Below are 14,482 nucleotides of genomic sequence, written 5' to 3' on the forward strand. Positions count from 1 at the left end.
GGGCCTGGAACCTGCTAGACAGATAGAAACATTTTCTTTTTTCTTTCTTTTTTATTATTTTTTGAATAAATATTTATTGTCAAAGAAACATTTTCATTTAAGCTACACTGCTAACTATTTTCACTTTATTTTTCAGAAATGATCTCAAACATTTTGCCCAGGAATGATCTGAAATTTCATCCTCTAATTAACACTTCCAGAATCCTTAGGATTAAAAATATGCAATATCATTTCTGGCTTGTTAATTGAGATGGGGTTTTTATTTGTTGCATAGGCTAGCTTTGAGCCAAGCATAGCTGAGTTATACATATGAGCCACAGCACCTAGCTCCGATGTATTCTTACTTTTTGCCTCAGGGCTACATGTGGTCATTTCTTATTTCATGCATGCCTCCTCAAGAAATTATGCAAATAACTGTCAGTGTAATTTTTCTGGATGCTATTATTAAATGACAACATATCTCCATGCAGAGATTTGTGATATATCCTAGAAATAAACAAGAAATATAAAAATTTTGGTATAGTCCTTGGCTGACAGTCCTGATGTATTATAGGTCATATTCTTAGTCAAGTTGTTGTACTTTTTCTTTAGGACAAGAAGTGATTTAGGACAAGAAGTTGGATCTTCATGCTATTTGACAAGGTGATCAGGAAAGATATATTTGGTCTACAAGCACTTTACTGATCTAAGATTATAGCAATACGTAGCTCTCTACTCTGTCACAGAGGAAGGTCAGCCATATTTAAGTATGTAGTGAGATCAAAGCTATACTCCATTATACATTTTTTTTGCTAATTCTGAAAACTATGCTCTCTTTTCTAAGGCTGTAATGTATATAATGTGGGGTAAGACTTACAAACAATAAAAAAGCAAAAGCAAAAACAACAAAGCAAACAAGCAGACTTTTCATAGAGTAGGTCCAGTTTTCTTTTAAACCCAATGGCTTTTAAAATAAGGAAAGAGAGTAGGAATGTGTAAATCAAATAAAGATAACTTGTTAAAAGTTAACCAGTTTCTCATGGTGGTGTTACAAGCAAATGGCACATTCTCTGGTTCTACAATATTTAGATGTTTTATTTCAGTCACATAGTGGGAGCTGAGAACAAATGTGGGTAAACCAGATACAAAATACCTTCACAGAACAGAAGCTAAAACCTATCCCCTTAATCCTTCAGGGTTATGAATCATATGTTATGACTGGCCCCTAACTGTGAAGAATGCCACAGCAGCTTTGGCATTGTCATGGTTTGATATACTGAAAAGTCCAACTTTCCTGAATACATACCATCATCATTGCAATTGTGTTCTTTCTCCAGCTGTGTGATAGATTACATCTATTTTCTAGTTTCTATTGGTTCAAAGTTGGGCATAGTTTAACTGCATTCTCTAGTGATAGTCCCTCCTACGTGGAATCGATTTTGGCTGTCCAGTTCTCATTGGGAGTTCTTGGTCCACTTCCAAGTGCATTCCAGTTACTAGGAGCATTTACTTCCTTGACATTGTGAGACTGAGGTCCCTGTTTTCATACTAACTGAAAGTGGAGTTTATGGTGATGAAGTCCCTACCCCACGGTCTTCTCACAATAAGGTAGCTTGCTTCTTCAAGCCCAACATAGAATCTTTCAGTCTCTCTCTCTCTCTCTCTCTCTCTCTCTCTCTGACTCCCTGTATGTCTCTCTCTTTTCCTTTTCTCCTCCACTCCCTCATTTTTCACAAGCCACATTCACCTTCTGTATGCTAAAACGGACCTACAAAATATCCCTCAGCAAGGAAGCAACTAACCATTTGTATTGACAGGCCTCCCTCCTACTTAAGGAGAATAGATTCTGAAGTATATTGGAAGTCCAATCTGAGAGGTCATTTTAAAATCTTACCCACAACTATTACTCAGAGGAAAAGCTAAACTCTGAAACACATGATTGATAGAAAAAAAAAAAGTTCCACATCTCGAGGAACTAGTTCAATATAAAAGTTCAATATAGTCTCAAGATCAAGAATAATGTTTCTTAAAAGAGAGGGAAAAAAACACTATTGCATACAGAAATACTGTGTTCTCTACAGATAGAAAAAAATTTAAATCATAACAGTTTTTTGGAATAGGAATAAGGTAACTAGATGATTCGATTTCACTTTTGGAATATAAACACTATATAACTACTCCACTTTGGGAGTGGGTGAACATGTAAGTATGATGGACTATTCTCTCCTTTGGTTATACATTTATGGCAAAATAGGATAGACACTCCCATGTCTATTTATTTATTTGTTTTTTAAATTTTATTTATTGTCAGGTGTGGGGCTTGAACTCTGGGCTTGGGGGCTGTCCCTGAGCTCTTGAGCCACAGTGCCACTTCCAGTTTTCTGGTGGTTAATTGAACATAAGCGTCTCGTGGACTTCCCCGCCCTGGCTGGCTTTGAGCCATAATCCTCAGATCTCAGCCTTCTGAGAAGCTAGGATGACAGGCCTGAGCCACCAGTGCCCAGCTCCGATGGTTATGATTCATGACATGTTGGCAGGTTGGGGAGCTTCTTCAGGAAGCTTGGTTCTTAAGAAGTATGCATCTATGTTGTAAAAGGGTCTGGTAGCTAACATGGAGATATCTAGCCTAAAAATGGGGACCTCAAGCCTCAGATCCCAGTAAGAGATTGAGTTCTTCCAATAATCTGGTGAAGCCCTAAAATGCACCCTTGGCCCTGAGAGATCACATCAGGTGATACTTGAGTGTAACATGGAGACCTTGAGCGCAGGGCTTGGCGATGCCATGACTCACAACCTCAACAATGGAAACTGCATGACAGTAATTTTATGCAACCTTAAGCTGCTTGTATGTAGGTAGCTTTTCGTGCAATTTAGAAAACTAACAGATCAGCTCATTGACAAATAAATAAAACGAAAACACTGGCAAAATTAATTGCAGGAATTGTTTGCAGTAAACTTCAAATAATAATCCCAAATTCTCTTACCCAATACCTACATACTTTCAGGTTTTTAAAAGTAAAATATACATAAAAACAGGCACATCTTTTCATGGTATTCTAGAGCATTACAAATGACAAAAGAAAACTAAAATTCCTTAAATGATCAAAGAATGACAGATGAATGAGGATTCATGATAGAATTCTGAAATGGCTCAAGAGAATTTAGGTATCAAGACTCTGGGTCATGTGTTTACATATACATGCACAGAAGCTAAAGGCACTTACTCTGAAAGTTGTTCACTGAGAAGATTCGAGGGTGGTAGAAGCCCGCTTTGCAAACACACTGATAGGCTCCAAGTACAAATCCGAGACCTTTAATTGGCATACACTATGAAAAAGGAAACACAGCAATATAGTCATAGTCGATCATAGTTTATTTCATAGTTTATGCAGACTCACACATATCTATCACTGGAAATGCTAACCGAACTAACATCTTTTCCAGAAATAAAACGTCTCTTTTCTGAAGTTTTATTTTAGGTTTGTTTGCTAACAGACTTTTTTTTTAGAAATAACAAATTCAGTTTGTTTTCTAAATATAGATCATCACAGCTGCAATTGCTATCTACCTTTAACTCATTCAGTTGCCCGAGGGCAATTAGTAGACCTAGTTTTGTTTTTGATGCTTTACAGATTATCTGGTTGCTTTAAGAAAACATCCATAAAGTCATATTATAGAAGTAATCGCTTACAAATATTCTGTCAAAGCTAGGGCACATAGGTAGATAAACAGATAGATGGAAGTTGAGGTACAGAAATCGCTCTTCTGAATTAAATATTCATCCTTGGAATAAACTAAAACAAAATTGTTAGAACAAGTCATTTTAAAATGCAAATGGAGACAAATACAGATGAGTTAAGGATCCCAAAGTCTCTGTAGTTAAAAATCTTTTTCATAGGTAGAAAAGCTGTCTACACGTGCATAAAAGAAAAGCCATGAGCAGATTTGTAAATATTTCACACCAATAGATAACAGACATCTCTAGGAAAATGTAATCTTGTCTTCTTAAACAAAATCACCAACCCAAGTAAAATTCAGTTTATCATTCTTCATTTTTTGCCTGATTTAATTATATAAGCAAGTCATAACATCAGATAAATTATGAATATTACATAAGTAAAACCAGTGTTTCGAGAATCTATTCAACACAAATAATTTTCTATTATCTCTACCAAAACCCCATCCCTTTGCCCGTTACCCACTATAATCTTAAAGAATTTAGGATCTAGGAGATTTAAAAGCTATAAGATGACCTCACAGAAAGGCCTTTGAGAAAAAACTCTAAATAACTTAAATAATAGTTGTGCACTTAGCTAACCTTAAATGATTATTATCAAGTTGTATGCTTAAACTTAAATGATTGTTATCAAGATTAATATTACATATATGAAACTCCAACAAACAGAAAATAGGTTCTGAGAGATAATACATTTTCTAAAGTGAGATATAGCAAGGAATCTTTGAAAAGGATCTTTGGAAAGGTCCTTCTTGTTAATTTTATTTTATGAACATATCTCTTTTCATACACTTATATCCAATTATACCTTATAACTAAAAACATAATTCTTGATCCAAAGCAAAATAAAATGGTATGTGTGTACCACTCAATTCAACTGAGTTATCAAGTATTTACAAAATAACTTCCATGTGCACAAAGAATTCTTATAGACCTCACTGAAATAAAAATTGTTTATAAATATCCAATTATTGTAGTAGGTTGAATCATATCTCTGAACGATGTAAATCAGCTAACTTATGATACTTACAATGTAGAAGTACTAGTATTATGGAAAGAACATATTACTTATGGTTAGTAGATTTCAATTCTGACTTTCACTTCCAGTCACTGTGAATTTATGCTTGTTTTCTTAGCTTTTCTAGGCCTTGTTTTTCCAATTTATGGTAACTCTCATTCAACCAGCCTCAGTTGTAGGTTGAAAGTAAAGCCATGGAGATGCCCTAATGGGTTAAATACAGGGTATAAAAGGAAGAGAGCAAACAATAAAGCCAAAAACTTTGGCCTGAACCATCTTAGGATGGAGTTGCCCTCATCTTACTGGGGAAAAGCTGCAAGTAGATTGAATTATAGGAAAAGACTGAAAGCACATGTTGTAAAAGGTAAGTGTGGAAGGATCTAGTTGAAGCTTAATCTAGATATCAAGAAACAAGGTTAATAAACTAGTACAAAGTCTAGGGGAAATGTCCAGGTTGTATAATTTGAAAGCCATTGAATAAAAACGATAACTAAATCTATAATCAAATAAGAGTAAGTCACTAAGAGAATGCCTACAGACTGAAGAAAGCAAGACCAAAGATATGAAAGTAAGCTTTGGCACATGCCTGTAATATACTACCAATACATGAAAGCAGGAGGAGTGCAGTTTGAGGCTACCCTCACAGAAGCAGTAGACTCTATTTGAAAAATAACTAAAAACAAAAATGTAGAAAACCACTTCTTTAGCAAGTGCAAGGCCCTGAGTTCAACTCTAATACTCGCCCTTGCAGTTTCCCTGCAAGTAGTCCAGCTACCACACTGGTCACTCCACTGAATACCATGGCTGATGCATCTGAGTAGATTGGCTGGGTAGCTATCCCTTCCTTGACTTACTTCCTCACTACTCCCTCCTGAAGCTGCTTGTTAGTTTATATCGGGTGGCCTCCAAAAGAAGATGACCATAATTCAGTCAAAAGATATGTGAGTAGCTGTGTTTCTCCACCAGAACCTTCAAGCAGGCTCTCTAGATAAACTAGTTGTAATTGGAGAGGCTGAGGCACATTTCAAGTGCCAATAAGTTAGGTGGAAAAGAAGAGTGAATGGGCACTAAAATTAGCAATTTAGTGGCATTTTTATTATTTAATTGAGTAGCCTTTGATGCTGTAAACATAACCTGTGGAGTTGGTTTTGTGTTGCATCCAGCAAATATGTATCCAGGTAAACTGAATGTTAGATTGCACTCCTGCAGCAGAGCACTTTAAAAACCTCTGCTTCACTGGAATTTGGAGGTTAATGTTATTCATTTAAAAAGCACTGGTTTCCTGATGATATGACTCAACAGTGCTAGAATGACTCAGATGAGAATTATAAATGTTTGAGGAAAAGTCTGAAAGTTTGTTGAAATAAAAGTATCTCTCTGTTATTAAGCTATCTCTAGAGCTGAAATAAAACTGAAGGTATACTAGTTGATTAGATAAATATTGCCCATTAAAAAGTCCCTTGAGGCTGGGGATATAGCCTAGTGGCAAGAGTGCCTGCCTCGGATACACGAGGCCCTAGGTTCGATTCCCCAGCACCACATATACAGAAAACGGCCAGAAGCGGCGCTGTGGCTCAAGTGGCAGAGTGCTAGCCTTGAGCGGGAAGAAGCCAGGGACAGTGCTCAGGCCCTGAGTTCAAGGCCCAGAACTGGCCAAAAAAAAAAAAAAAGTTCCTTGAATATTAGAAAAAATGTTTCCTAATTTTATTTTGGAAAAACATAGCAACATGAATTATTATTTACCTCAATCTTTTTTGTTCTATTCTTAAGTTCTCTTAATGCTAAAGGAAACAAAGAAAAACATTCAGTCAGTTTAAATCAACAAAAGTGGATCTTTCTGCTGTATTCACTCTCTCTTCATGACCCTGTAGCTTAAATAAAGCTCAATTGACATGACTTGGGATGTAAAATGGTGTTGGATTGTTTTGTATTAAGGAATATAAATTTGCACTTTCCATACTTTCTTGTTCTGCCTACCACTATCATTCTTTATTTCCACAACCCCTGTTACTTCCCAAACAAATGGAAACTTTTCAAGATCAAGTTTACAAAAATTGCTCTAGCCATGTGTGCTGGCCTATGTCTGTAATACTATCTATGCTTGAGGCTCTTATCCCAGCTACATAAGAAGTACTTGTAGTCTAGGAAAGTAAGGCAAAAAAGGAAGACTATTGGAAAAAAATAAAGGGGGTAGGGAGGCAGGTACCAGTGACTCATGCCCGTGAGGCTGAAACTTGAGGGTTGTGGTTTGAAGCCAAACAGAAAACTCTGTATGATTTTACTTATATGCAGTTAACTATAGAAACTCAAAGAAATTGAAAGTAAAATGGCAATTACCAATGACCAAAAGGAGTCATCGGATAGTTATAAGTATTGATTTTGCAAGATGAAAACTATCCAGAGACCTGTTATACAATATTGGGAATATGGTTAGCATCACTGAACTGTCCTTAAATAGGTTAAGATTTAAATGTCATGCTATGTGTTTTTATGACAAAATTATTTTTAGAACAAAATGGCCTTTCATTCTTCATGACCTCTCTGTTGTATAACTGCAGAGCAAAACCTGGATACCTTGACAGTCCTGAAAATTTTTATCCAGTTATGGTTTCAAGCAGTGGAATGGCTTAAAGCAAAAAATATACAGGGAAGTCTTGTTTGGCATTAACAAGAGTAATATTTGTGCCTAAGAAATCATATTTGCACATGATTTTGAAGACAAACTAATTTGAAGTAAAAAGGTAAAAATACAAATATAATAAATTTTTTATAATTCAAAATCTTTATGTTTGGTTTTATAATCTTCCTAAAATATAAACCATTCTCTGGTCTCTCTGAACGCAGCACTATATACAGAACTTAATGTGCTTCTTCATGAGTCAGAAGCATTACTTTGAACAAAAGGTACTGAATTATGTAGAAATGTACTAATGCTATCCAGTGGTACTAAAGTTTAATAGCTATTTTCTCATACTGTCAAGGGCACAGTCTGTTTTCTTTCCTTTTTTTCTAAAGCTACCAGTGATCATGTTTTAATTTTAAAATATTTACCTTCACAAGTGTTTCCCTCCCTAAAGTTATGGTTGTATTTGCTTATATACTTGGAAATTAGATCACCAAATATGCTAAGCAAGATTATATGACATAACATCTGATAAGGTACACAAAATAGCTAACAATTAATATTTATTGTTTACTATATGCCAGACTCTGATTTCAGTGCAGCACAGACACTAATTCAATTCCATTCCAATTCTGCTACTATCACCATTTAAAGAATATGAGTGAGTGAAGACAGCTAAAGTAACTTTCCCCAAGCCACAATGCTATCAACTGGCAGCGCCAGCAGACCCTGAGCAGACAAGCTCCACAGAGAACGGGGAAGCAGTTCTCCACAAGTGGAAACAGGGGAGCCCTGTAGTCCATAAATGAGAAGCCAGTCCTAGTATATGAACACTTGAAACTCCGTGTTCATTGTTCTAACACTTTTATTTTTCTATTCTTCTTGGTCCTAGGCAGTAGACTATTTTACATGAATTTTGCTGTGTCATTAAATCTCAAATAAATGAGAAGCTGTTTATTTAAATATATATTTCTGGGTGCCAGTGGCTCATGCCTGTAATCCTAGCTACTCAGGAGGCTGAGATCTGAGGACTGCAGGTCCAAGCCAGCCTGGGCAGCCCATGAGACTCTTAGCTCCAGTAAACTACTCAGAAAAAGCCCTAAGTGGTGCTGTGGCTCAAGTGGTAGGGTGCTCGTCTTGATTACAAAAAGACAGTGCCCAGTGCCCAGGGACAGTGCCCAGGCCTTGAGTTCAAGCCCCAGGACCGGTAAAACACAAAATACAAACAAACAAAAAGTATATATATGAAGTTCAGTGATATGACTTGCACATATACTCCCAGCTATTTAGGAGATGAATGTTGGGAAGATTACACTTCAAGGTTTGGGCAAAACATTTGCAAGACTGTATTTCCATCAATAAGAGCAGGATGCAGGGGAAAGAACCTATTATTCAAGCTATATAGAAAACATTTGTAGGAAGACCATGGTCCAGGATGCCCCAGGATAAACTGTGAAACACTATCCCAAAAGTCATTAGAAGGTCTGGAGGCACAGCTTCCGTGGTAGAATACTTGCCTAGCAAGCACAAAGCCTTAACCACAGTACCACCAAAAAGATGAAATAAAAAATAAACATAGGTATTAGAAATATATTTTAAGAAATTCAATTTAAATCCTATAACTTAAAAAAATATTTATTTATTGTCAAAGTACTGTACAGGGAGGTTACAGACTGTTCAATCTTTAAAAACAAAACTCAAAAACCTGGTGTCAGTGGCTCACCCCTATAATCCTACCTGCTTGTGAGGCTGAGATCTAAGGATCAAGGTTTGAAGCGCAAAGCTGGAAGTAGAGGTATGGCTCAAGTGGTAGAGTGCTTGCCTTGAGAGGAAAAAGTTAAAGGTGAATGCTAGGCCCTGAGTGCAAGCCTTAGTACTGATACCAATAACTTAATTAAGCAATTCTCCCTTCCTTATGCAGAATTCACCAACTCAGATCTTATGTGTATTTCTTTCTCAACCTGAATTTCCTGAAAACAGCAAACCTTTGTGTCTCTGGTATGTTTCAGGAGGCTCAATACAAAAATGCCTGTGCAAATGCATAGCTCCACACCAAATCAAGAATGTAAGGGGTTTCTATAGCAATTCATTTTGCCCTTTGCCAGCAAATAATGGCTCTGCCTCACTGTCATTGAAGACTCATCTAATTCCAGATAGTCTCTTGCTGCAGTGACTTTCCAGCGTCTCATGGACAAGACAGATGGCAACACCATGGAAGCATAAAGATGAAAACTTGACACTGGCTAGATGAAGTATTAAGCAAGTCTTCTGGATTTAAAAAAATGCAGCTTTTATTTAGTGGCTAGTTTGTTTGTATGCTTGGTTTTTAAGTTTTTCTCCCTAGCTTGTGAAGTGTTGCATCTGCCAATTTAGGAATGAGTTTTGGAGAACCTGGAAGGAAAACAGATCAATTAAGATTAACTTCCAGTGTCTTCTTCCCCACGGCTACTTGCAAGTTTATTAAAGCAAAAGAAATCACTTGAATAGAGGAAATGTGAATGATCTCAGGACACTGATAGAATGCAAATCACCCACAAATTTCATCAAGCCATTTTCCAAGGAAATAAGAACTCATGAATAACAAATAACACAGTATTCTACAAGGGCAAAAACGAACTCCATCTGATATCTATAATTCAGTATGTGCCAAAACCCTGTTTAAAACACATGATCTATTGGCACAGAATTTAGAGGTAGTGGCAATGTTTTCTTTTGTGATATAGTTCAACTTTAAAAGGAAGCACTCTTCTATTATTAATTTTTTTGAAGTGTTCTCATTATGGAAAGTGGAGATAGCTCTCAGGAAACAGGGTTCAAGGACAGCAACACAGCATTTGGCTCAAACACATTACAAGGCTGCAAGCTTTACCCTGACATGCAGCAAGATGCTTTTTGGAGTCTGAAATGGACTCAGAAAAATGTCAGATTGCATGTTACAGTGAGCAAGCCCAATTTTCTCGTTCCTCCAGAAACGACATGTATGTAGCCTATGGAAATTGCCTCAGAGACTTGGTAAATGTAAAATCTTTTTATTAGAAAAATATTTATTAATTTTTACACCTGTTGGGTAACACAAAACTAGTAACTCTATAACTCACTGAATGTACAAGAAATGTTCACATTTAAGTAACAGAAAAAAGTTAACAAACAAATTTTCAACTAACCATAAAGATATTGTATAAATTCTTAATATGGTCGATACTTTAAAAATTTCAAACTCTTCTCTCCAGGAAACCACAAGCTCAATATGATTGAGCTGTGCTCCACCTCGAACACCCACTCCGTGGTCCTCTTGGTCCTAGTTCATGAGCACTGGGGACATTCTTTTCATTCTTGACTTAATTCAGCTCTCCTGTAGTGATCTCTGCTGTACACTATTTGTTCCAACAACAAAGAACAAAGTCATAGTCTGGCTCTGAGAGAAATCACAGCTCACAAGCGCAGAGGAAAAAGCAGAGCTGCTATAAATACATACTCTGTTCTAGTTACAATTGAAATCTCATGTGTGTCTGGTTTTGAGCATCCCATCTTTAGACATAAAATCAATTAGTTTAAAGATAGCCAACGATACAAAACGAGCAGAAATGTTGTAGCATTGTGTGTCTTATTTACACACAAGCAGAAATGAATCACTGAGTTCAAGATAAATTTAAGTAAAATATTTTGAAATGAGAATAAAAGTCAATACACAAAAGCTCCTTCCACTGCTTCTGAGAAAACTATCAAATCATCCATAAACTGTCCTCACCTCTCATTTAAAGCTAATTAATCTCCCTCCTTTGGGTCTAATCATCTCAAACACATTCCTAATGACTTCATCTAGCAAGAATGCCTCCTTTCTGTTGAAAATTTTCCTTTTTATTAACTGCTTTCCTCATTATTAACTATGTAAATGTATCAGCCATGTTAAAACACAATGACAAAAGTAAAACTTTTGTCAATCCTAAATTCATCTTCATCTACTACCTAAGCTTCTTCATAGCTCTAGTTACATGCTCATTGCCTTGATCTACTGTCCCCAGCAAGGTAGCTCTCCTTACCCACGCTGACACTGCCAAACACACAGGAATATCTGTGTCACACTATGCAGTATTATTTTTCAGGTCATTCTGTGATGATTCCCTCCTTCGAGAAAGGTTCGCTTTCCTTTTCAATTTTCCTCCTGTTTTCTTTATCGTCCTTTCAATGTGCAACTGCCACTCCTTTTTCGGAACTTCCAACAGGGGTTTTTACACTGACGGTTACTCTACTTTTCTTCTCAATGTTCTTTTAAAACTCTGGTGCAAATGTCAAGGTCAGCTGCTTAGTTCCTAACTGCAGAATTCTAAATTAGAAACTTTTTACTCACAAACTTCTATCCCTTTGCCTGCTAGATAAATGTAAAATCCACATGTTTCTTTGCCACTCCTGTTGTACTACTAACCAAAGACCCTACAATCTCTCAACAACTGCGCCATGTATGATGACTCAAGTTGCTAGTTCACCAGTCATTTTCTATGCATTAATGAAAGTGACAGCACTTTTCTTATTAATTACTCTTACTTTTATGAAGACAACATGAAAAACTTCTTACTATAGAAATTAAAATAGAAAAGTTAAAGTCTGATATATACATTCGAAGACAGCAGTGATAAAAACAATTGAAAGTGAACACACCTTGCAGTTTTGCTCTGAAGCATTCAAAGTGTCTTGATTAAGTATATACAAAATTGTAATATAATAGCAAATGAAACACTAGAAGTAGGGAGAGAGAATGAATTAGTAGATCTCATACATTTTTAGAAAATGCAATTTGTAGAGTACACATAAACTAATTTCAGTTTTGTAAAACTCACGAACATGTAAACTGTTATAAAGTACTATTGAGGATATGTGCATACATGAACTACAAAGAAGTAATCTACATCAAATTCAGGGGAGTGGTCTCCTTTTCTTGAGAGGGTATAAGAAGAGGAAGGGGTATACAGCAGTTTCTGAGGAATAATTATGAAAGTGCTCAAAGAAAATCACTGCTAATATAGAATTTATAAATGAAGAAAGTAACTGTCAATAGTAAAACTGAAATAAAGCCATTCTGGGAAGATTGGAAATAAAAGAAATTGATCAGCAGAACAATACTACAGGAAACATTAAGGAGAGTTTAGTAGGAAGATAGCAAATGAGTCCAGATAGAAGTATAAAAATGTTGAAAAGAATAACAAGCAATGGAAAAGGTACCTGTGTGAGCTAAACCAAATTAATACACATGAGTTAAGCGACTCATAACAATTTAGGAAACATTTAATATAAAACATTAAAAAGTATAAAATATAAAATGGATAGTGGTGACAATAAATGACAGAAAGGACCAAAGAGCAAAGAAATCATTTTCACCAAACAAAAACAAACTGAATATTCTAAAATATTTTAGTAATTTTTTAAAAACAGTGAGTAAATGCAGTCACAGTACTCAGTAGTCATTATGTGGAAAATGAACTGTGCAACTTGTATGCAGGGAAGAGGGGAAAACTGGAGGAAGGCAAAGAGAGGTCACACTGTCCAGACGTATGAAATTACCTGACTTATGAAATGGCAACCCTTCTGTACAACAACTTAGTAGCAATACAATTATTCTTAAAAGATTAAGGAAAAAACATATATATAACGGCAAATAAACATTTTAAGCATAATGGATATAGATAGTCTTAATAGATTGAAAAGTTATAGAAGAAATTCACAAAAACAGTTCTATTTATAAATACTAACAACAAATCTGAAACCTGAAATTGAAAATGGAAAAGTCATTTATAATTACAACAAAGAAAAGAAAATTCTTAGGTATAAATCTAATTTGAAGTTGCTAAGTATTTCAAAGTAGTATTGAAATAGTACTCCTTGTCACATTAGAAGTAATATAGAAATCATTACTAAAATATAACTAGAAAACATTAGTATGTCTGGGAATTATGTAATGTATTGATTTCTATGTGATATTTTGGTTAAAAAATAAAAAATTCAATGGAAATTTATAAAACATTTTAAAACCAGGTAATAATGCAAACATGAATTACAAAAATCTGGTACAACTGAAATGTGTGCTCGTAAATAATTCTTAGCTTTAAATTTACATAAGAAGCCAGGCATCAATGACTCATGAATGCAGTCCCAGCTAGTCAGGAGGTCAAGATCTGAGAATTGTAGTTTGAAGCCAGCCTGGTCAGAAAAGCTCATGAAGCATTTATCTCCAATTAACCACCAAAAAGAAAAAATTCCAAAAGTGGAGCTGTGGCTCAACTGGAAAAACACTAACCTTGAGCATAGGAACTCAGGGACAGTACTCAGGCACTGAGTTCAAGTCCCAGGACTGGTACAAAAGAGTAAAAAACAAAACAAAAAATAAACAAATAAGTAAATTCACATAGTAGAATGGAGGACTGAAAGTATTTTTATTAACTCTAAAGAAGGCAGATTAATAATAAGTAATAAAAATAACTGTAAAGCAGATGGTAGGTTTAAGTCTAAGAAATAACAATAATTATAATACATATACGCCCGAAATATTTCAAAGAAAATATTAACACTGTAAAATTATACGAAAAACACAAAAATCTTCAAAAACAAAAATAGTTTGACTACAAATATAAGGCCACATAAATATTTTAAATAAATAGTTTGAAAACATACCGTCTTACTTTGGAACCCATTAGAAACAGATCCTGAAACAAATATCAGAATATCAGTCTTTATTTAGAAGGTAATTCTAAGTTGAGTGCTGGTGACTAATGCTTATAATCTGAACTACTCAGAAGGTTGGGATCTGAGAATTTCAGTGCTCCGAGAAACAAATTCAGGAGACTCTTATCTCCAGTTTAACCACCAAAAAGCCACAATTGGAGGCATAGGTCAAAGGGTAGAGTGACAGCCATAAGAAAAATGACTGAGTGAGAGGACAAGACCCAGTACACACACACACACACACACACACACACACACACACACACACACTCCCTCTCTCTCTCCCTCTTTATTTCTTTCTTTCTTTCTGTCTGTCTGTCTCTCTCTCTCTCTCTCTCTCTCACACACACACACACACACAAACACACAAACAATTATAAGAAAAAAGAGAGGGATATATGGAAAACAAGAA

At 35.6% G+C, this 14,482-nt stretch overlaps 1 protein-coding gene across 1 annotated transcript in view; it reads right to left on the reverse strand.

Moving 5' to 3' along the window:
* The window catches only part of Gpr158 (G protein-coupled receptor 158), a 296,234-nt gene that overhangs the window by 140,124 nt on the left and 141,628 nt on the right, over positions 1–14,482 (reverse strand). Inside the window, exon 3 of the mRNA XM_048367807.1 lies at positions 3,204–3,306. Coding sequence (XP_048223764.1) covers positions 3,204–3,306 — 103 coding nt within the window. The remainder of the gene's footprint in view (positions 1–3,203; positions 3,307–14,482) is intronic.

This window comes from Perognathus longimembris, chromosome 18 (assembly GCF_023159225.1).
Source record: "Perognathus longimembris pacificus isolate PPM17 chromosome 18, ASM2315922v1, whole genome shotgun sequence".
Classification (NCBI taxonomy): Eukaryota; Metazoa; Chordata; class Mammalia; order Rodentia; family Heteromyidae; genus Perognathus; species Perognathus longimembris.